The sequence below is a fragment of the Eptesicus fuscus genome, chromosome 1 (genome assembly GCF_027574615.1).
Source record: "Eptesicus fuscus isolate TK198812 chromosome 1, DD_ASM_mEF_20220401, whole genome shotgun sequence".
In the NCBI taxonomy this organism is placed as follows: domain Eukaryota; kingdom Metazoa; phylum Chordata; class Mammalia; order Chiroptera; family Vespertilionidae; genus Eptesicus; species Eptesicus fuscus.
The window spans coordinates 21,886,362-21,910,991 of NC_072473.1; the positions used below are offsets into that span (position 1 = coordinate 21,886,362).

The 24,630-nt window shown below is 38.0% G+C and overlaps 1 protein-coding gene across 4 annotated transcripts in view; it reads right to left on the reverse strand.

Moving 5' to 3' along the window:
- DMD (dystrophin) overlaps positions 1-24,630 on the reverse strand; it is a 1,914,059-nt gene that overhangs the window by 390,762 nt on the left and 1,498,667 nt on the right. For all 4 annotated transcript variants that reach the window (XM_054720874.1, XM_028129748.2, XM_054720891.1 and 1 more), the window contains 2 exons: positions 16,894-17,014; positions 15,774-16,042 (listed from right to left, as the gene is read on the reverse strand). In XM_054720874.1, coding sequence (XP_054576849.1) covers positions 15,774-16,042; positions 16,894-17,014 — 390 coding nt within the window. The remainder of the gene's footprint in view (positions 1-15,773; positions 16,043-16,893; positions 17,015-24,630) is intronic.

Here is a 24,630-nt window from a genome sequence, read left to right on the forward strand (position 1 = left end):
AGTTTAAGACTTTTGTTTCTATTATATTTATTCCATAATTCTCATTACATATACCACTCACTCTATACCATAATTGTGAACTTTTCCATAGGTATTTAATATTGATTTTACACCATATTTGGAGAAAAACATCCTCCTTCCCCAATTACTGAAGTTAAGACTATTTTTTTTTACCCCCTCCTACTTGCTCTCTGTTTTATCCCACGTCCATCTCCATTTCTACATACAAACATATGCCCTCCACCCTGAACACAAATCCTCAATGGGTTGACAAGATAAGTCATAAAATGTAGGAACTCCTGGGAAAGCTATCCACTATTCATAGCTAGCAAGCATTTTTAAAAAATAAATCTTTATTTTTCCAATTATTACAGGTGTTCCTCTTTTTTTCCCCCCATATTTCCCCTCCACCTGATTCCCCACCCCACCCATGCCCTCACCCCCCACCGCCACTGTCTTTATCCATAGGTGTAAGACCTTTGTCCAATCTCTTCTCACACCCTTCAAACCCCTTTCCCCCTGAGAATTGTCAGTCCACTCCCTTTCTATGTCCCTGATTCCATTATATTCACCAGTCCATTCTGTTCTTCAGACTTTTTATTCACTTGCTTTTTAGATTCACTCATTGGTAGGTATGTATTTGATGTCTTTTTGTTGTTCATAATTTTTATCTTTACCTTTTTCTTCTTCTTCCTCTTCTTAAAGAATACCCTTCAGCATTTCATGTAATCCTGGTTTGGTGGTGATGAACTCCTTTAGCTTTTTCTTATCTGTGAAGCTCTTTATCTGACCTTCAATTCTGAATGATAGCTTTGCTGGGTAGAGTAATCTTGGTTGTAGGTTCTTGCCATTCATCACTTTGAATATTTCTTGCCACTCCCTTCTGGCCTGCATAATTTCTGTTGAGAAATCAGCTGACAGTCGTATGGGTACTCCCTTGTAGGTAACTAACTGTTTTTCTCTTGCTGCTTTCAAGATTCTCTCTTTGTCTTTTGCCCTTGGCATTTTGATTATGATGTGTCTTGGTGTGGTCTTCTTTGGATTCCTCTAGTTTGGGGTTCTGTGCGCTTCCTGAACCTGTAAGTCTATTTCTTTCACCAGGTGGGGAAAGTTTTCTGTCATTATTTCTTCTAATAGGTTTTCAATATTCTGCTCTCTCTCTTTTTCTGGCACCCCAAAAATTTGGATGTTGGTACGCTTAAAGTTGTCCCAGAGGCTCCTTACATTATCTTCATATTTTTGGATCTTTTTTAGTTTTTGGTTCGGTGTTTTTTGTTTCCTCATATTTTTTGTTTTCTCTGGTTGGGTGTTTTATGTTTCCTCATATTTCAGATCTTTGGTTTGATTCTTGGGGTATGTTGATCTACAGTTGAGTTTCTGTATATTCTTTATTTCAGACAGTGTATGCTTAATTTCTGACTGGTCCTTTTCCATTTTTTTGACATTCTCATTGAGGTCCTTGAAGTCCTCATCAAGTTTCTCCACAGTTTTTAGAAGATTCTTGAGTAACCTTATAAATGTGGTTTTGAACTCTATATCGTCCCGTAGTTTACTTTCCTCCATTTCTTTCATTCGTGACATGTTTCTGTGCCTCCGCATTTTGGCTGCTTCCCTGTGTTGATGGAACGGCTTTGTGTTATAGGTGACCTATAGGGCCAGTAGCTCAGCCTCTCCAATCACCTGAGGTGGACGGTCTCGGTGCACCCCTTTATGGGCTGAGTGAAAAGTCTTGGTGTAGTTAAGCCTTGATTGCTGTTGGTACACTGAGAGGAATTGTCCTCCAGGCCAATTGACTGTGGGGACCCGCTGTGTTTATAACTGCTGTGCTGGAGACACGCTTCTGGTGCAGGACTTGTTTCAGTGGGGCTTTGGTGCTCTCTGAGTCCGCCTCCTGAATGTGTCACTTATGGATGTGAGGAGTTGAAGTCTGTGTCTCACACTGACCTCTAGGTTCACTGGCTTCTGGATGTCCAATGGGGTGCAGGTCAGCTACTGTATGAGGCCACTCTGCAGGAGCTACAGGAGAATTCCAGTCCTCTCTTCCCTGCTTGGGATTTGGAGATTTTGGAACTGTCTGTACTGGTTGCTAGGTTAAGTGGCGATCCATTCATATGCAAAAGCCGCTGCTTGGAGCTTGGGTGAGTTTGTAGGTTGTGTGGGGCAGGGTCTCAGGGCATCACTAGGTTAAGGTGTGGCAAACAGCAATGGCTGGGAGCCAGCCTTCCCTCATCCCCGAGCACTACCCTGTGTCTCGCGCCCCAGCACAGCCAACAATTATTCCTCCGCACAGCTCTGCAAGCAAGCCACCCTCACTTTCCGACCTGATGGCAAACAGTCCAGAGACAGAGAAACATCGAGGATGCTTCTCCCTGTAGGAGTTTGGGTCCCGCGTGTTTCTCCTTTGGGTTGAAGAAAGCAATGCCCACTGCCAGCTGGGATCCGCCACCAGCCCGTATTGCACGCGCGCCCCAGTACCTCAGCTTTTCAGCATTTGTGTCCTGAATGCTCCTCTCTCTTTCCGTCTAGTTGTGGGGCTTCCATTCAGCCAGCCTTCCCATGGCTCTGGGTGATATAGGTTTTGTCTTTTAGTTGTAGTTTTTGAAATTGTTGTACACGGCCACCGTTTAGGTGTATACCTACACCGCCATCTTGGGTTCATCCCCCAGCCTAGCAAGCAGTTTTAATTTTAAAAAGTTGATTAGTCTCAACTATTCTGAAAGTCCTGGTTTCAGAAACTCTTCAAAGAACTTGCTTATAATCAGTCTGTTTGGCAGGAAATTATGAAGAGAATTTTTAAATTTAATTGCTGTTATTGGTAAATGTGATAACATTTAAACAGTATAAAATTATGTGACTAAATATCTTAATTTTAAAGTATTAATAGTGGGAAGGCAAGTTTAGCTTTAAGTTATCTGAAGCAATCCCAAAATGGTACAATTAAAATGCCAATAGGAAACTTGGAATAAGTAACTAAGAATATCTTCCACAAGTGAGATTCAGAAAGTGTAGGCCATTATTTATGTCAAGATTTTAGAGTAAAAATATCTGATCAATTCAGACACTTTCAGATTATGTACCTGCAAAGTCCAAGTCACTTATAAAACCATTTTCTTATTAATAATCATCCCTTTCTTAGACCTTTTCATTACTTCTCTTCTATTACCAATTCCAATAAGTACCTAGGAGGTAGCTTCGGGGGAGGATGGATTTTTCATAAAGAAACAAAATTTTCATCACTGCTAATGAATTATTGCATGTACAAGAACAAAACAGCATTGAAAAAGCCATGTTGAGATATGGGGGCTGAATGGATTACGAATTTTGCTCGCTAGTTGTGGTGGGCATATTTCCTGGTCTGGCATCTATCCTTCAGCTGTTGTGACTGTTGGCTGTTAATGTTTCACAGTTGCCTCTCTTCTCTAGAAAGGTGACCTCTACTGATGATGGGAGTACCCTAGCTCATCAGGAATATGCACCCTTTGCATAGGAGGTAATTCATGTTCCCAGTGGTGAACCATAGCCAGTGGGGTGCTGGAGCAGAGCCCAGGAGTCAATTGTGTGTGTCTCTTTCCAATAATGCATTCAATGAAATTATGTTGGTAGCTTGAATTGGCCATGGTAGGAATATTTACACCACGGCAACTGGAAAATGCTACAGGTCAGCGTTCACCCCTTCTCAGAGCTAACTGATATTTATTCACAAACTGCTGGCTACAGCCAATGACTGTCTGGATTGTAAAAAGACAACTCTGCTGTGTGGTTTATACTCCAGAGTTCTCTCCTTATGGATCAGGACATGAAGCTAGATTCTGCTTGGGGCATTGCCTTGCTTGTCTCTTTTTTCTTCACAATTAAGCTTCCTCAACTCCCATAAAAGCTTCTCCTGAAAGCACACCATTTATAAATCATGTGTACCTAGACCCCCTGTTCATAGGGTCTGCTTCCAGGGAATTTGACCTATAAGACCAGTTTAGTCAGTCCTTAGTTAAGTGGATGCTGTACAAAAGCCTCAAAGAATACGTGTTCAAAATTACACAGAGTTCCAACTCATGGGCCACTTGAGTCTCAAGGATCAGATGAAACTGCAAAAGGTAAATTTGAAATGACAAGGATCTACTCTTTGTGTATGTGGACATAAAAGAAAGAAGGTGATGGTAAGAGATGAAGCCTGTGTAAAGTGGGCAGTTTTTCATATCATGCCCTCACATTATGCTCGCATACCCAGAGGTCAATGTACTGGAGGATTCAGTTAATTTCAGATTTTAGAGAAAAATGTCTTCATATTAACACACAACAAATACACTGTGGAGAAGGTCATAAAATGGATGTGAGATTTGAAAAAGAAAACAAGAAAGACAACTGGAAAATTTCAGGCTCATGGAAAAATGGGTACAAGGAGAATATACCAGGCTTCATCTCCTTGGCTATTAAGAGAACTGAAATAGAAAAATTTGAGGAACACTGCTACTGGAAAATGCAGTTGATAGAAAAATCCACAGTAAATGTTAAACATAACTAAAATATTATGAAAAAGTTTACTTTTCTTAGGCCTCATTAAAATGCAAGGGTTACATTGGTATCATAGGCAGATCTGTTCCCATAATACTCAGAAAACTGGTTAGCTAATTATTCAATGTGATTGCTTAACTTAGTTAATGTAAGGTTGTGTAAGGTATAATATTGGTGCAAAATTAATTGTGTAATTTTGCAGACTGTAATTGCCAAGCATGACAGAAACACAGCAGGAGCCCACTCCTTGGGTTATTTGTGCTTAAATCATTCCTTGTTGTGCTTATGGTAGGAGAGTAACACAACTATGAACTTTAAACTTGTTACAAGTTTGGTAGATGTCAAAGGAAAATAAATATATATATTGGCTATGTACTTCCATTTTCTAGGGAATTCAGTTACATAAATAACTCGTACATTTTGAACTGTTTCTAGTTAATGTGGCATATGTACACATACACACAAGCTAATAAAAATTCTTATTCCCTCAGCTTGGTACTAAATAATAATATTCCCAAGAAAACCAAGATGGCATTAATACAATCCCCAGTACAATTTTACTCATGCAATAAATTAAACATTCACAGTCTATAATGAGATCAGTCTTCTTTTGGGTATAGGTTTTAACCTTATCATAAATGAATGAATGATTGCATTTTTAGATCCATTAATGCTGATAATATATTACCAATGTTTTTTTTTGTTTTGAATAGCCTTTTATTACCTATGACTCTTGAGGAATAGTATTATAATTACTACCAGCTACAAACAAAGCTTCTTGAATAAATCCTCAGTAAACAGGATTGGCATATTAAAGAGTCAGTTTTTAATATGGTTTTTTTCAAATAGTAGGAAGAATGATATTCTTTGGAGAAATTATATTATCTAATTAAATACTTCTTTAGTAGAACAATGACAGATGAACTCATTAGCTGAACATTTTGATTATCCATGTCCTTCTAAATATCCCATGACCAGAGCTGTACAACTCTGATTTAATGCAATAACAATGGTAGCCAATTCCAGCTTCTTCTTTTATCACAGTCCATTAAAGGAATACAAAAAAGTCCAAATTAAAATAAGTCCAATAATAAAAAGAACATGTTCCTTTTCTGACTGTTTTCAAGCCTCTTCCTATTTTTAAGCAAAATTCATTCAGTAATTACCTTATTTATGAAAGTAAAATACAAGGATGTTATTAAGTAAATGGTTTTACGCTTTGAATTCAGAAGGCATCTCCAAACGGTAAAAAAGAAAAGGTGTTGAATGTTATTAACTCATTTCCTCCCACCCACTGCTTTAAATCGTTCACTTGGTTCCAATGTATACTAAACTTACATAAGTTGTTTATGAAGAGCCAAATTAATAGTCTTTGCAATGGTTTTTGTTGGAGTTTGGAGAGCTGACAAATGAATTAGTAGAAAATGGGAATTCTACATGAATTAGCTTTTAAGTCTCCCTAAGAGGCTGATGCAGAACTTAATAAAAGACTTATTAGGAGAAGTGGGACAACTTAATTCAGATTGATTATAGACTTTGGTGAAGACAGCTGGGGTTCAAGAGAAACTGAAAAAGAACTTATATGCACTTCAAAGTATGCTAAGCAGATGTCTGAAACAATTACTCTGCACTGTCTTTTCAGAAGTTTCAAAGGCAGGTTGGGAATAGCCTGGTAAACGAAGGTTCTATTTTCCTAAATTGAGGTAGGGGCTTTTAAAGCACACACAGTACTATCTAAAATCAGAGGCCTTGGGTAAGCAAAATGTGTCAACATTGCTGTCCTCAGTAATTTGCCTTTGGCTTTATAAACAAAGAAGGTAATGAGAAACAATTCATGGGAACTAAGTAATAAGCTATCCTGGCAACACTAACTTACAATTAATTTTAGACTGAACAAATAATTTGGTCAGGAATTTTAAGTTGACTAGTTCCTACTCTACTTTCTAAACTCTATTAAAGACAATAATGATCATTCTATTTTTTAAAAAAACAAATACTATTCTTTTTTAAATTTAATAAATCTATATTGTTCAGATTATTACAATTGTTCCTTTTTTCCCCCCATAGCTCCCCTCCACCCGGTTCCCACCCCATCCTCTGCCCCCCTCCCCGCCCCACTGTCCTCATCCATAGGTGTACGCTTTTTGTCCAGTCTCTTCCCGCACCCCCACACCCCTTTCCCCCTGGAAATTGTCAGTCCACTCCCTTTCTATGCCCCTGATTCTATTATATTCACCAGTTTATTCTGTTCATCAGATTTTTTATTCACTTGATTTTTAGATTCACTTGTTGATAGACATGTATTTGTTGTTCATAACTTTTATCTTTACCTGTTTCTTCTTCTTCCTCTTCTTAAAGAATACCTTTCAGCATTTCATATAATAATGGTTTGGTGTTGATGAACTCCCTTAGCTTTTTCTTATCTGTGAAGCTCTTTATCTGACCTTCAATTCTGAGTGATAGCTTTGCTGGGTAGAGTAATCTTGGTTGTAGGTTCTTGCTGTTCATCACTTTGAATATTTCTTGCCACTCCCTTCTGGCCAGCATAGTTTCTGTTAAGAAATCAGCTGACAATCTTATGGGTGCTCCCTTGTAGGTAATTAACTGTTTTTCTCTTGCTGCTTTTAATATTCTCTCTTTGTCTTTTGCTCTTGGCATTTTAATTATGATGTGTCTTGGTGTGGCCCTCTTTGGATTCCTTTTGCTTGGGGTTCTGTGCGCTTCCTGGACTTGTAAGTCTATTTCTTTCATCAGGTGGGGGAAGTTTTCAGTCATTATTTCTTCAAATAGGTTTTCAGTATCTTGCTCTCTCTCTTCTTCTGGCACCCCCATAATTCGGATGTTGGTACGCTTGAGGTTGTCCCAGAGGCTCCTTACACTCTCTTCAAATTTTTGGATTCTTTTTTCTTTTCTGGTTGAGTGTTTTTTGCTTCTTTGTATTTCAAATCTTTGACTTGATTCTTGCGGCCCTCTAGTCTGCTGTCAGGTCTCTGTATAATATTTTTTATTTCAGTCAGTGTATGTTTAATTTCTAGTTAGTCCTTTTTCATATCCTCGAGGGTCTTGCTAAATTTATCGGCCTTTTCTAGGAAATTCTTGAAAAACCTTATAACCGTGGTTTTGAACTCTATATCCAGTTGTTTGTTTTCCTCCATTTCTTTCATTTGTGATCTGTTTCTTTGTCTCTGCATTTTCACTGCTTCCCTGAGTTGGTAGAGTGGCTTTGTGTGCTAGGTGTCCTATAGGGCCCAGTGGCTCAGCCTCCCCAGTTACCTGAGGTGGACACTCTTGGTGCACCCCTTTGTGGGCTGTGTGCTCAGCCTTGATGTAGTTAAGTCTTGATTGTTGTTGGTATCACTGGGAGGAATTGACCTACAGGCCAATTGGCTGTGAGGATCAGCTGTGTCTACACTGGGAAAACTTCTCTGCTGAAGACACCCTTATGGGACAAGACTTGTAAAATTGCAAAAGCCTCTGTGCTTAGCTTGGATGGGGTGGAGTTTCAGGGTGGAGCCGACAGCCCTGTCCTATGAGGCCCCTGTGTCTCAGTGTCCCTTGGTAATTGCTTCAAGCATCTCTGAGAGAAAGCTGCCCTTGCGTTTCACCCGCTGCCAGACAGTCCAGTTTCTCCCCGAATGCATCTGGGTTCCCAGAAACTTGCCCGGAACTGGAGTTCAGCGCAGTTAGGAGCTTTTGTCTCCCTCCCACTTTAGAAACCCACTGCACACTCAGCTACCCGTGCACTCAGCAGTCAGTCCTCTCTGCGTGTGCGCGCCTCCGGACCTCTGCCTTCCGCAGCACCCAAGTCTCAGTGTGCTTTCTCTTCTCCTGACAATCCAGATTCCTCCAAAATGAATCTGGTTTCCCAAAGTCTCGCCCGGGACTGGAGTTCAGTGCAGTCGGGAGCTTCTGTCTCCCTCCCATTTATAAAGCCAGCTGCGCACTCAGCTGCCCCTGCATTCAGCTGCCCGTCCTCTCTGTGTGCACGTCTCAGTACCTCAGCCTTTTGCAGCTTCTCTGAGTCTCAATGTACTTTCCTCTTTCCTTCTAGTTGTAGTATTTCCACTCAGCCAGCTTTCCAGTGGTTCTGATGGTGTCCGTTTTGTCTTTTAGTTGTAGTTTTGAAATTGTTGTGCGAGGCAGCAGTTTAGGTGTTTACCTATGCTGCCATCTTGGTTTCTCCCCCCAAATACTATTCTTTTAAAGTATATGTGAGACTTTACTATAATATGCTTTCTCATTCCCAGATAGCAAAAGCCAAATCACATGCTTTTAAGCATCACAATTGTGTGCTTTGAAAACTAAATAAAACTCTGGTTATCCCATATGACAGGTACTAGGTCCATATTTAATCCACATTTATAAAAGCGTTCATATTTTTGTTTATATTTTCTTCTTGATCAAAGGCTTATATAATACACATAGCATTTGTGTTTTTAAAAAATATATTTTTATTGACATTAGAGAGATAGGAAGAGAGGGAGAGATAGAAACATCAACGGTGAGAAAGAATCATTGATCTGTTGCCTCCTGCACAGCCCCTACTGGGGATCAAGCTCACAACCCAGGCATGTGCCCTGACCAGGAATTGAACCATGACCTCCTGGTTCATGGGTTGACACTCAACCAACTGAGCCACACTGGCTGGACTACACATACCATTTGTATATAAACAACAACAGAAGCCTTCACAGAACAATTCATTTCCGGTTAATAATAATGAACAAAATATTAGTAAACTTTCCTCTTCCTACTAAGGGCAGTACAGTTCATTCATTATGGAGATGTCAGAGTTGGGAGCACTTACATATTTTGAATCATTCTTAAGGCTGCTCTGTTTGTAATGTTTCTGTCTTAACCATGCATCCCCTATCTCTATAAAACTCATATATAAGAAATTATTTAAGGTTGGCTCATATAATGACACATATAACAAAATTAATAAAATAATAAAATATTAGAATGAGGGTTAAGATGACAAAAGCAGTAAGGGAAGATACAGTTGTGTGTACATGGTTGAAAGTTTCCTGCTTGCCAAAGTGAACATTCTAACATGTTACATCATATTTCACATTGTCCATCAGGAGGAAACATAATTGGTTTTCTCATTGTCAGATTTGGAGACAGCATTCTTTTGATAAATTTCTCAGATTAAACCAAGCCACAGGGACTTAGGATGGTAGGCCTAAAAAGATACATTTGCCAAGTCTCTTCTTAAATTTTTACTTGTAAATGTTGAACATAAATAAGTTAGAATAGCATGGTGGCTTCATCATAGTCCCTAGAGTACTACACATATAATTACATTATCCTCAATTATAATTCTAAAAAGGTCTAATCAAAGTATTTCATTGTAAGAACTTTAGGGCAAAACTCACAGAATCCCTGTCCATGACTTTTCACAGTAAAAAATGTAAGTTAAAACCAGATGGTATGGTTCAATGGTTGAGCACTGGCTCATAAACCAGGAGGTCACCATTCCATTCTAGGGTTAGGGCACATGCTTGGGTTGTGAGCTCAATCCCCAGTAGGGGGCATGCAGGAAGCAGCTGATGGATGTTTCTTTCTCATTGATGTTTCTATCTCTCTCCTCTTTTCCTCTCTCTCTAAAATCAATAAAATATATTTTAAAAAGACCTTTTCATTGGAAATATATTCATAAAAATATATGTTAAAAGTCTGTTAGAAAACATAAAATTCATAACTATATTGTACAACAACTTTGCATATTCCAGTATGGTGTGCAGAAAAGCTGTGTTTCAAGTCAATAGGCCAGCTAAAGGCGGTGAAATATTCTTGACTCAAGAATGATGTACCACTTTTTGTGTAAAGAAACCATATTAGATTAGAACAGAACGAAAACATGGAAAAACAACAATCCACACAAACTGTTTCACACAGGAATTATTCTGAAGAACAAAACTATAATAGGTAGACTTTAGGTTCAGAAGTGATTCTACTTTATTAAAACCTGTCTATATATTAATACCTGTTTATATTCCTTTTATAGATCTACTAGAGGCCTGGTGCATTAAATTCGTGCACGGGGAGGGGAGTGTCCCTCAGCCCAGCTTGCACCCTCTCCAATCTGGGACATCCCTCTCACAATCCAGGACTGCTGGCTCCCAACAGCTCGCCTGCCTGCCTGCCTGATTGCCCCTAACCGCTTCTGCCTGCCAGCTTGATCACCTCCTAACCACTCCCCTGTCAGCCTGATCAATGCCTAACTGCTCCCCTGCCAGCCTGTTTGCCCCTAACTGCCCTCCCCTGCCGGCCTGGTCACCCCCAACTGCCATCCCCTGCAGGCTTGATCCCCCCCCCCCAACTGCTCTCCCCTGCAGGCCTAGTCCCTCCCAACTTCCCTCCCCTGCTGGCCTGGTCACCCACAACTGCCCTCCCCTGCTGGCCATCTTGTGGCAGCCATCTTGTGTCCACATGGGGGCAGCCATCTTTGACCACATGGGGGCAGCCATCTTGTGTGTTGGAGTGATGGTCAATTAGCATATTACCTCTTTATTATATAGGATGTAGAGCATCTCGCAATTCAAAGAGGTATTCAGATTCCCCATTACTACAAGGAAGGTAAGAATATTTTTGTAGTCACATAAGCATTGGTATTATTTCCAGTATAGTGAGAGAGATCATGATTCTATCCTTAAAATCTTTGATAAATAGTATAAATCATGAATTTTAAAAATAAAGAGGCATATAAAATTTAAACTTTATTCTAGTGGTTATTCCTATGGAAGCTATATTTGGAAGGCTGAGGTTCTCTTAGTTAATATTAATATATTCCTTTCTGTTAATTTACTATATGTATACTGTCCTGAAGATGACTAGCTATCAATAATGGCATTCCCACAGTGTTCTAGGACTTAGTTGTTGTTTTATCCATTCTCTGAAACCCAAAAGCCACATTTGCTAATGGCAATGATATTAACACCAAATCCTATAGAAACATATATTCCATAGTTAGTGCTTTAACAAATGAGATCAGAATGGAGGTGGATATTATCATAGAGTCACTAGAAGTGATAGAAATGAACCATGATGGATATATAAAATGTTTTTCTGGCTGCATGCCTAGCTATTAGTTTGGAGTTCCCTACAGTGTGGAGCTTCCGAGGCCTTAAATTGCTGATTAGAAAAACAGGAACAGTGGTTTTAAATGCTTCTATTTCTTTTCAAAGTAAGTTTTAATCAAATTCACCCCTTAAAAACTACCACTAGCAAAGCATCAGAGTTTCATACCTGGTGCTGTTGAAATGCAACAGATTTATTTTATTTCCACTGCAAAAGAAAGAGGAGCTACTGAAAGGAAATAAATATATATGAATTCATGTAATCCATAAGTTTAAAATATGCATTAAATACTTATAAGATACTGGTTTGGAAACCAAAATAATCACATCTATTAGGACCAGTACATAAATATTCTCACAGGTATTATAACTTAAGTGTATATATGTCTGAGAAACACAGAAGTATATACACATACATACCATTTTAAAGGAATATTTAATATATGTTTTGTAATTATTGGAATCAGAATGAGAATCTTACCAATTAGGGCAGGAGTGGAGAACATCCAGCCTGCAGGCCTTGTAAGGCCCGTAAAATCATTTGGCCTGGCCCTGCCAAGGCATTAGGGGTGAGTTAATTAAATGTTTGACCAAATATAGCAGGCTAATTTTTAAGTTGCTAATTTTGTATGGCCTGTGAATGATGTTTTAAATATTCAATGTCCCTTGGCAGAAAAAAGGTTCCCCATACCTGAATGAGAAATGAATTTGGTCTTAGGATCAAGAACAGGTAAGAGAGGAAAACTGAAAGGAAAACTGCAAGTAGGGCTGGGTAAGGGCCAGCTGATATTTAAGCAGTTCTACTTTAGTTTTTAGTTGTTGCTTGTTTTTGTTATTAAATCATGCTGCATACATTATCCATCTATACTCAATACACTACAAATGCTTCTGTGTGACAGATATGGCTAAAAATAAATCCCATATGTCTGCTCTATAGCCTATATATTCAGGCATTAATCGATTTATTAACTAATTTAGTTCTTTTGAGACATTCTCCTAAACTTACTTGTTATTTTTGGGGGGTAATTTTTAAAAACTTAGATTCTATATGTTTGGATAAAAATACTATTTTTAATGCTGAACAAATATACTTCCAAACATTACTTTAATTTTCATGTAGACAGCAATGTTAATCATTGCTTTAAATATTAGACATAGGGTAATAGAATGTTGGGATATGAGAAATTTTAGAAGTTATAGAGTCAAATTTTAATTTTTTAAAAATCTTCAACTACTATTGAAAAACATATTTTTATTGATTTCAGAGAGGAAAGGAGAGGGAGAGAGAGATGGAAACATCAATGATGAGACAATCATTGATTGGCTGCTCCCTACAAGTCCCCCACTGGGGATAGAGCCCGGCAACTCGGGCATGTGCCCTGACCAGAAATCAAACCGTGACCTCCCAGTTCATAGGTTGATGCTCAACCACTGAGCCAGGCTGGCCAGGCTTCAACTACTATTTTGATGAAAAGCTAATCAAATAAATATTAGACTATAGGCTTCATGAGGGCAAAGATCAAAGTCTGTTTCATTCATAACTAATGTATAGCACATTGTATAGTGGCTTATAAACAATTGTTGAGTGAAAGAATGAAGCTGAATTAGAGTCCTTATATGTGGCTTGGGATTCAAAGATATACAGCATTATCCTTGTTCCTAGGAACCTCACTATCTCTGGGAAAAAAGAAATACATAAGTGACTTGGTACAGTATATGTGAAATTTAAGTGTGACAATTTAAACACGTGTGGTGATCTATGAAAGCACATAATTGAGAGCAGCTTATTCTGTTTGGTGGGAATTGGAGGTGGGAGAAACTTAAGGAAAACTGCAGACAGGTGCATTTCAGTTGGGCCTTGAGGACTAGAATGGAAGTTCATCGGGCAGATAATATGGGGTGATCCAGGCAGAGAGAAGAGCATTTGCAAAGGTAGAGTTATAAAAAAAAGATGTTTTATTTAGGCACAGTCAGAGTGAACTGAATAACATGGAGGGGGGAGCAACAGTCAGGAACTGAAGCCAGGGCTAGGGAGAAAAGGGCCACTTGCCCTCTTCATTCACTGGACTTCATTCTAAGGCAGGCAGTTCCTGCAAGGAGTTTGGATTAGAGTTGTAAGAGGATGACTAATGCAGGAATATCAATAAATAAACTGTTCATGTATTCGCCAAATATTTCAAATATAGTGTTTCTGATATGCCAGGTTCACTGACTGGGGAATGGGCTTTTTAAGATGCAGAATACAACAATCTGAGTTACAGATACTGGGGGTTAGAACACAACATGGTGGAAAAAGTGGAGAGAAAATATAAAAGAGATATTTTGAGATAAAATGAGCAATCAAGTGCAGTCACTGAAAATGTAGACAGATTTAAGGATAGATTTCAAGTTTATAGCCTGAGCAATTTGTTGGATTATGATCCATTAACTGAAACATGAAACACGGAAGAAAGGTCAGATAAAAGGGGAAAGCAGTAAGGGATGGATGCAGGAATGAAAGAATGAATGAACTTGGTTTCAGAGTGGTTGTATTTTTATTCTAATGGAGTATTAGAATCAGGGTTAGGAAATCAGAAGAGAGATCCAGACTATAAATTCAGATTTGTCACCATCCATGCCATTTCAAACTGGGAGCATTTATACAATAAAAAGAGAATTGAGCTAAAGTTAGAAATTTGGATACACCAATATTTGAAGGCCAGGTAGAGTTTCCAAATTAAGGAAAATAAAGGAAGAAAAAGAATGTAGATGGAACAGTGCCATGAAAGGCAAAGGAGAAAAGACCTTCCAGAATGAGGGTGCTGGCAGACTTGCCAAATGCAGGTGAGAATTCACTTATTTTGAATTTGAATTTGGGAGGACATTTGTTGGTTTTGACACTAGATGAGTAAACAACATATGTTTCAAGTTGCTACTTTTCACAATGATACTTCTAAATATGTATATTCTTTCTTTATAAATATATTTATCAAATTCATGCCACAAGGGAATGTAACTTTGGTCTCATGGATAGTATTCCAGACAACAGAATAGTGGTTATCAGAGGGGAAAGAGGGTGGAGGGGATAAAGAGGGTAAAGGGGGTCAACTATATGGTGACAGAAAGGGACTAGACTTTGGGTGGTGAGCACATGATAGAGTATACAGAGGTCATATTATAAAGTTGTACAGCTAAAATTGAATGTAATAACCAATGTTATATCAGTAAATTTAATTTTAGAAAGTATTCCAAATATATAATGACATCTCCTAATATCTACAGTGGACTAATACAACTCCAAATTATAGAATACTAGTAGCCCGTTTGCACGAAGATTCGTGCAATAGACTTTCATTCACCTGGCTGCCTGCACCAGTTTTCTGCCGGCACCGGGGACCCAGGCCTTGGCTGTGGCCACCACCTTCTGCCTTCTTTCAGGGTCGGGGCTTGGCCCCGGGCTGCGGCGTTGGGCTCAGCCACACCCCAGCCTCCCTGTTATGGATCTCAGGAGCCGACCCCCGGTGGTTGCCTGTGATCCGTGCAGGCTCCCCGCTGGTGCCTAAGGCCAGGAAAGCCTCGGGCCTTGGGCTTGGCCGCACCTCAGCGTCCCTGCGACCGTTTCCTGGTGGGCGTGGCTGGGGCATGGCTGGTGGGTGTGGATGGTGGGTGTAGCAAAGGTGTGGTCAATTTGCATATTACTCTATTATTAGATAGGATACTATGCCTTCTAAGGGAACGGCAATGGTAACAGCTATAACAGTACCATAAACTCACCCAAGTCACATAATTTCATTAGCAAATGATCTAAAATCTAGAAACCCGGCTCTTGACTAAGTTTTGTATATTTTTCTACTCTGGTACTAAATACCACAAAGAAAACACACACACACACACACACACACACACACACACACACACACACACACTTAAATGAATTTCCTGATTAAATTAAAATAATTTTTTGCCCTGTAACTTTTAAATTTTTCATTTTATAGTGCTGAAGACAGGCAGATGATTAGATCACTATCTTCTCTTGAAGAAAATATCACATGCAAGTAGGCTGAACCTATGAAAGATGGACAGATTTCTAATGCCTACAGGCCCTATTTTTAACCTTGTAAGAAGAAAACCCTGCACTAGAATTCAGATGAGAACCTCTTTTGAGTCTCTCAAAGGGCCCTGAAGCAAAGTAGTAGATGGTACCTTGACTTTTTCCAGGTGATCCTGAAGAGAGTCAATGAGGAGATCACCCACGGGTTGCCAGGATCCCTTAATCACCTCAGCTTGACGTAGTTTGAGGTCTAGCTCATCTGTGGCCTCCTGAAGTTCCTGGAGTCTTTCGAGGGCCTCATCGAGTTTTCTCTGCCAGTCAGCAGAGTGCAGGTTCAATTTTTCCCACTCAGTGTTCACCTCCTCAGCTTGCTTTCGTAGGAGCCGTGTGACATTCTGGGCTTTTTCTTCAGGAGGCAGCTCTAAATTGGTAATACGACAAGGTTTTAGGGCACATTCCATTTTTGTGTGGTATTTTAAATTATGTTTAAAGTATTACATATGTATCCCTTTTCCCTGTTTGACTCCCCCCGCCACTTCCCCCACCCAGGACAAGCCCCCACCGCCCCAGAGTCCGAGTCCATTGGTTATGCTAATATGCATGCATGCAAGTCCTTTGATTGATCTCTTACCACCCTTCCCTCTGACTTCTCTCTGAGGTTGGACAGTCTGTTCAGTGTTTCTTTGTCTCTGGATCTACTAGTATTTGTGTTTTTTAAAAAACATTATTGGTAAGGTCATACTAGAAGAAAGGGAGTACAGCTTAACAAGAGGCCAACCTACAGATTAATAGCTCTTTTGCACTTTTGCATAAATTCAGATCTAATCCAACACATCTCAAATCTGTCTTCCTGAGTGTATTTGTTCTACCTTTTATCAATCAGATAATCCAAGATTCATTTAAGCTATTGAGGAGAAAATATTAGGATGCAAACCACAAGCTCTAATTTACTTTCAGTCAAGCTCTTAAATTGTAAATTAACTTGGATCTTTGTAACAATAGAATTCCTCCTTACAGATAATCTCTTTTGTTTATTATTTTCTAAATGTTTCAATAGCTGACCACTAATCTTTTTTAATGCTTACTTATGAATGTGCAAACAGATTTATGCATGGTGGTTTAGAATTCCTTATTCTTTTTCAACATCTATGTGCAATTTGAATCAATTCAAAGTGTGAGAGCTATCCAGACCCTGGCAGCCAGAATGGATGGGCTACTCAGTCACCACTGATCCTTCTATCAGTATGTTATTACAGTTCCACATTCAATTACCTCTGGGCTCCTGATAGAGTTTCTCTAGTCCTTCCAAAGGCTGCTCTGTCAGAAATATTCGTACAGTCTCAAGAGTACTCATGATTACAGGTTCTTTAATTTTCAATTCCCTCTTGAAGGCCTGTGAAATGAAATAAAAAGAAATGCTTATTTGGCTTGTGACATTATTCTCAAAATTAATCCTGGGTGTTCAGAACTTGGTTATAAAATTCCCAGGTCAATTTCTATGTCTTTTATTTATAAACATATAGTTATAAAGTGATAAAGGATATATGGATCTTTCTGTTAATCAGGAAACAACTATGTTTATAAACTATTCTGGAGAGAATGGGAAAGCTTTCAAGATATGTTAATGCCCTTTCATTAAGATAAAAGTGATTTATTTATATAACCTGACTCGCAAACTTAAAATCTAGAGCTAAAATCACAAGATATATTTTGCAAAATCCTAATAGGGCTAATGAAAACTTGTACATATCCAAGAGAAAGGTTATCCAGATCATACTTGAAAGCCTAAAGTGCCATTTGGGCCTGGCAGGGGAGGCTCTGTGATTGAGCATGGACCCAGGATCCAAGTGGTCACAGCTTTGATTCCCAGTCAGGGCACATGCCTGAGTTTCGAGCTCAATCCCCAGTAGGGGGCGTGCAGGAGGCAGCCCATCAATGATTCTCCCTCATCATTGATGTTTCTATCTCTCTCTCCCTCTCCCTTCCTCTCTGAAATCAATAAAATATATTAAAGAGCCATTTAGAAGAACTTAGGCTGTATTGAAGTATACAACCCATCCAATTGATAATTGCCATTAATTTTACCAAACTGTTAGACAATACATAAAACAACATATTAACAGTACTAAGGAAAAAAACTCAAGCTTAAAAACATACCTACTGCATTACTCATTGTAACTTCTTTGATATTGGTAGAAATATTTTGAGATATACTGGTGATAGGAATTGTAGGAATAATTTTCTACAAATGGGTAAACTTACAATAGGTTTCTTGAGGTCAGCTGGACTAGTTATCAGCTTTAATATTTAATGTGCAATTTTCCTCATTACAGGGGTTAAAATAAAAGCAAAATGCAGAGTTTCTGCCTTCAAGAAGTTTCAGGACCAAAATAAGGGAGAAAGCTAACACACTAGAAAAAAAGTGAAAACAATAAAATTCATACATATTTGAGTGCTAAGGGTTGTGAGATATCATGTAAGGTTAGGATAAACTAACAGATATTATGAAACCATTGAAGATAGTTATTGACCCAGATTCTACAATATCAGATGTGAAGATGTTAATGAAAGTATAAAGTACCATATAAATGCTAATAGATCAATGTAAAAACCATAGTAATTATAGTTGCCCTGATCTAGGGCTTAATTATTCATTCCTTTAAAAAATTCTATCCTATTTTGGTAGTGATGCCTACTGACTTTAAGCCCTTTTCTGTTACTAGGAGAAAAATTATCAGGTCCTTTAAACTTCAGATATATTATGTTATAGGAGTTCTCTAGAACTGTATTGTATGACACATAAATAAAATCTTAATGGTGTTCACCATTTAAAGGAATTCTGAGTCTGATACTTTGCAAAATGATACTTTACAATTCAGTAGAGGAGAGGCAAGATGTTTAAGCCAAAATAATGAAATTCTTTAAGTGCAATATTAGAATTCAGCTTGTGGATGGAGCTATAATTTCTGGATAGTGGGATATTCTTGCATTCTTGAAAGCATATAGAATAGGTGGGTTATTTACTCTGCTTATAGATCAGTCTGATTCCCCCTCTAGCATTTCATTTGAAATTGGTGTGTGTTTATACAGTTCTTGTATTCCTGTGTTTTCTCATATATATAATTTTCCCAACTTCAAGAAAATTATTATTTTTCCCAGTCTCTCCATTTGGACTTGACAAGAGGCAACTGATACTGACATTGTTAATTATAAAATTTGTAATGGCTCCCTTTATTGAACTACTACATTTCAGTGGTTGTGTTAGAGACTAGAAATACAAAGTTGAACATCAAATAGCTCCCTCCCCATTTAAGAACTTATATAATAGAAGAGTCAAACCATAAATTATTTCAATATAATGTGGAAAGTGCTATAGGCTTGCCCTATATGGGCAAGGAAATTGGGAAAGGCTTCCTAGAGAAGATAGTATTCACAAAGAATTCAAAAGCATGAACATGAGCTAGCCAGGAAAGAGCAGGTCAGAGGAAGAGGAACAAAAAAAGACAAAAATGCAGGTATGAAGACAGAGGATATAATACAGAAGTGTCATATGTACTTATCTCAAGTAGTCCAGTGTTCTAGAACATAAAGTATAAAGAGAGGACTTGTCTAGAGATGAAGCAAGACACTGTCATCTTGCAACATATTATAACTTTAAGTCAGAATTTGAAGCTAAACCTATGACCATATATACCTTGCTAAGAAACCTAGGTGTTGTGTCATAGGTAATCAGGAACATTTGAAAGGATTTGTACAGGGGGGTGGTGTGGGAATATGTGTGTTTTAGGTAAATTTCTCTGACACTAATACAGAGTATGTATTTGAGAAGGGCAGATATAAAATCAGAGAGACCAGCTAGGAGGCAATTTTAAGAATTCAGTGAAATATATGAAGATCTGACTCAGGGCAATGGTATCAGAAAAAAAAGGACAGAGATAGAGCAGTGAAATATTTAGAGAGTTGAGGTGTGAGTGAGAATTCGGTGCCTAAATAGATACAGGAGATAAGGGAGAGGAAGGAGAAAGGATGACTTCTTAGGTTCTAGTTGAGTAGAAGAGTGAATGCTGAGTGCAATGAAACTAAATATGAGAAAATAAACTCTCCTGGATTTCTCATTACACCAATAAAAAGTTCTAGCCTCCTGAGAACCTTCACAGACCATGGGAATTAGATCTGTAGTAATTTGTCTAGTTAATTTCTCTGGTCCAAGAGGGCCAAATGATCTTAGCCCAGAGTAGGTGCCTAGGTTAAGCTCCAAGTTGTCAAAAAGACTGGAGTGGTTATCCCTCTAGAAATTTATATTTAAACAAAAAGTCCAGACCTTCGAGATAGTTCCAGGTTGTAAGACCTGAGAAACATGGGGCTAGCTGGCTCCTGGAGAAGATGGAGTGAGGACTCAGGTTTATTATGTTTTCAAACTGCCTCCTCTTTTATAAGCAGAGAAAAAAATCATTTTTTCCTGGTCTCTCACCTATGGAGCACCTATACACTAATTAAGAAGAAATTTTATTAGCTCTTATCATGTCTCCCTAAGGGTAAGACTTGGGCAGAGATAGGAGAGTGGTGATGCTATTTACTGTTAAGTAATTAAAAGAAAACTGTCTCTGGTCCAGAACACCTCATATGTACATTCAGGATAAATTTAATAAAGATTAATATTTAAAATGCAACATTAATATGAGGGGGCATCTATAGAGCATAAGGGGGTATGATATGCTCATTTCAGAGAGGTAATATTAATTCAAAAAGGAAATAAATATGTCACATATTTAGGAAGAAGAAAGGAGATTTAAGAGCCAGTCTCTCACTAAGATAATATCCATCGAGCGCCTATGATTATACATATAGGCAAGGATTAAAATTACGTAAGTAGATAAAATTGCTCAGTTAGTGGAGTGGGATGAAAATAAAATTCTGGAGAATATAAAAACTTATTAGGTAGACAGAGGAATTGGATCCATTGAGAGGCCAAAAAGGAATGGAGAGATGGAAGATTGGGGGAAATGAGGAGTCTAGAACTATTGAAGAGAGAGTGAGAGTTTGAGAGGAACAAAGTAAACAACAGTGTCCAATCATGACATGCAGAGATAAAGCAAAATAAGCTCTGAAAATTGTACATGTGACTTGGTAAGAGCAATTTTAGTGGAGGGCATTAGCTTCAGAGGTAGGTTTAGTTCAGAGGAGAGTGGGAGAAGAAGGAGCAGGTATTTCAAATAAAAAGTATTTTTGGTATATCTTTTATTTTGAGAGTGCAAAGAAAAAGAGCAGGAAGAGGATCACAGGTAAAGTGAAAGATAAGGATAGAAATAAGGATATTCTTTTAAGGATAGAAATGGTTTGAACATACACTGAAAAATGGGAGCTAAGAGTAGGATAACCAACCATCCTGGTTTGCCAGGTACTGAGTGTATTTTTTTAAAAATTTGTTAAAAGTATTACATAGATTACGCCCCCCCCCCCATTAACCTCTTCCAGCCTGCTCCCATGCCCCACCACAGGCCCTCACCACACCATTGTATGTGTCCATGGGTTACGCATATATGCATACAAAGTTCATTGGTTGATCTCTTCCCACCCACCCACCCTCACCTGCCTTCGCTTTGAGGTTCCACAGTCTGTTCATGCTTCTATGTCTCTGGATCTATTTTGTTCATCAGTTTATTTGGTTCATTAGATTCTACATATGAGTGAGACTGTGTGATACTTATCTTTCTCTGACTAGCTCACCGAGGTGTATTTTGTAATGTAGGACTTTCATTGCTGAAACCAGGACAGTCTCTGGCAAACCAGGACAGTTGGTTACCATAGCAGAGAGATATGCTAATGACTTAGGAGAAAGTGGAAATAATTGTTGGAGCAAGGTCTGTAAAATCAGGAAATGGATCTTAAAGGTCCTGTCAAACTGAAAAAACAAAACAAAACCCAAGACACTATTTGGTGACGCATTTCCATTGTTCAAACTGAACAGCAAACAATTCCAGGATGAGGACCATTGGTCCATTGTGAGAGACCACTTGTTTGCCCCTCAAGTTGTTGCCAAGGGTTTAGTTCTACCACAGCTGCAGAGTTCATTTCTTAAACATGAATCACTGAGGATTAAAATGAGTCTAAGAAAAAGACAAAGGAAGTTCTGTCATTACAAAAACATAAGTATCATTATTTTCACATCATTGCCTGAAATTAAGAAAAGAAAGTGGATGAAAGAGAAGGTTTAGTGACTACATATTCAGAATTTGGGAAAATTTAGATAAAATACAAAAATGGGTAAAAAAAAAGTCTCACCCAAAGTGAGAAACGGTTGAAGAAAATGAGAGGATAAAGAAAATGGTAATGTTTCTTATTGTGTGGGAAAAAATATAAATATGTCATTTTAAATAAAGTTACATGAAAGATAATTTTCCATTTATTCATGTAACGTATTTTGAGCACCTACTATGCACCAAACACTGTTCTAGGCAATGGGCATCAGTGGGCCATATAGCATGGAGTTTAAAAGAGATAGCCTTCTTTAGTAAAAACAATGACAAAACAATAAACAAGCAATCCATGAAAATTCTGCCTTAAAATAATGAAAAGTCAAATTTTCAGTACCTAATCTGCTTACCATAAATTGCCTGTACTGTTTATTGCATTTTAAAAGGGAGGAAATGGAGACATTTTAAAACAAAAGCAAGAACTTTCAATGTTAAGAGCCTTGACTCTTTGATAATAAGTGTCTTGTCTTTCAAAGAAAGTCTGTGGATTTGAATGACATTTGGAAAAATTTATACTCATACACAATACTGATTTTGTTTCACAGATTATGATTAATGTTTTAAATCAAATCAGTTGGTTCAATTATTTGCAGATGTAAAAAAGTCATCATATATAGAGCCCTTCTCCCATACACATACAAAATACATCCTTACACTATTTAGATGTCAATCTTCAAATGTTAAGATATTTACTTCCTAAATCTTTTGAACAGATAAAATTATTTTCTTTAGAACCCACCCTCTTCCCCATAACTTCCTTTCCCCTTTCCAAGACATCCAGCATCTGAAATAGTGATGTGGAAGAATTAGAAGCAACCACTAAAGATTTAGAGCATCTCCGTGAAAAAAAATTTTTTTTGCCTTAAAACTGAGAAAAGATTAGGCATATTGATATTTTTCCTTCAACTTAAGCTTCACAGAATAAACTTACATAAATAATGTATTACAAAATTACACTAGCAGTATATCCCAAGGCAAGGTCAATCCATTTATTTTGAAGGTTAAATGATTTGATGGATAGTGTTTATACATCAAAAAATACTAACCTACTGGTTGACTTGCCTGTAGGCTGATTAACTCATTCAAAATATTTACTTTCTGTTATGTATAAGGTAGAGAAGACGTAGGAACATGATCTTTGTCCTTGGGGAGTCAATAGTTTGGTTGAGTGGGTATGTTTGTATAAAAGTATATTTATGTACTATGAATGTTTTACTAATGCAAAGTGTAGTATAGATAAGTTAGGATTTATCTAAGGCCATCAGTTCATTTGTCACTTTAGAATCCAAATCTTGAAATTCTTAAGCCAGGCTAAAAGTGATAGCAAAAAATAAAAGTTCCCTGAATTATAATAATTTGGAAGCCACATAAGTGGAAAATCCTAATGACGATGAAGCAAATCAGAAACTTTAAAAACCTGAAAGTAATAGAGAAGAATCAAGTCATTGATTATTTGGGATTTTCTTCTACCCCTCCTCCTTGCAGAAAAAAATAGGGTGAATATTACCACAAATACCTAATAACAAATAGAAGTAGCTTAGAACCATGTGTAGAGGGGATAAAGGGGGAATACTGATTTGCTTGATGTACCTCATAGAAGAGAGAAGCAGAAGAGAGCTCTGGGTACAGGTACTGACATTACAGAGAGGAAAGTTGGGCTGCTCTCACCTGGAGACAGTTTGTTCTATTACCATGGATGTAAGTGAAAGCCCTTGCTTTTCAAAACACAGATCTCTTTCAATGATGTACAATTTTCATGAAGCTGAATTTTATCTATATTCTCATTGGAGTGGCAAGGCTATATTTCTGTTATTCAGACTAAAAGCTGTTGGAATGACTATACCTTATTTCCATATTAGTTAGCAGAACTTTACAGAACCATCCTGGGAGGTAAACTGAAGGAGTGAAAACAGCACTGCTTGGAGTGGCAGAAGATCTGAAGTTCAAGTCTGGGCTGGGCCAAAACCTGGCAGCATAATCTAGTACAGGTCATAAAATCTCCCCCAGCCTTGTCATCCTCATTGGTGAAATGTGGGAATTTGTTAAACACATTATCTAACTTCAGAAATTCAGTTAGGATATTCTATAATCAACACATTTAGATCAATTAATTAGCCATAGGCTTGTTACCCGGTGGCAATTTCAGACTGTCTCTCCTAGGCATATTTACTAATGAGAAAATTTATAGCCATAGCTTGGCACATAGTAGATACTCAATTAATATTGTTGAATAAATAACAGGACATCCAGTTGGAAAACCATAGTTTGTTATATGGTGGCCAGGTTGATTCAGATGCAGAACATGCTTAAGGGTGAAAAATTGGTGTCATGAATTATTAGAGAAAAAAATAATACTATCTACTGGAAAAAAAGTGAAATCTCTTATTCCAGGCCTATTCTTATGTTACAGATCCAGAGGCTGAGTGTAACCTTTGAGTCACTGGGTGAATTTTTCTCTAGGGGAGGCCTTAGATTGATGATTTTCTCTCACCATTGATGTTTCTATCTCTCTTTCCCCCTCCCTTCCTCTCTCTGAAATAAATAAAAACATAAATAATTTTTAAAACTAAAGTGGTCTAACAGTGCCATTCATTCAACAAGTAGTTACTGAATGGGCATAGGACAAGGACATTAACACAGTTCTATCTGCAATTTGGTTATTGTTTAATACTATTGTCATCCTATATTATCACTCTAGTTTCCATAGTATATCTACTTTGTCTATATCCTTCCCATATTGTTTTTATTTTTTATC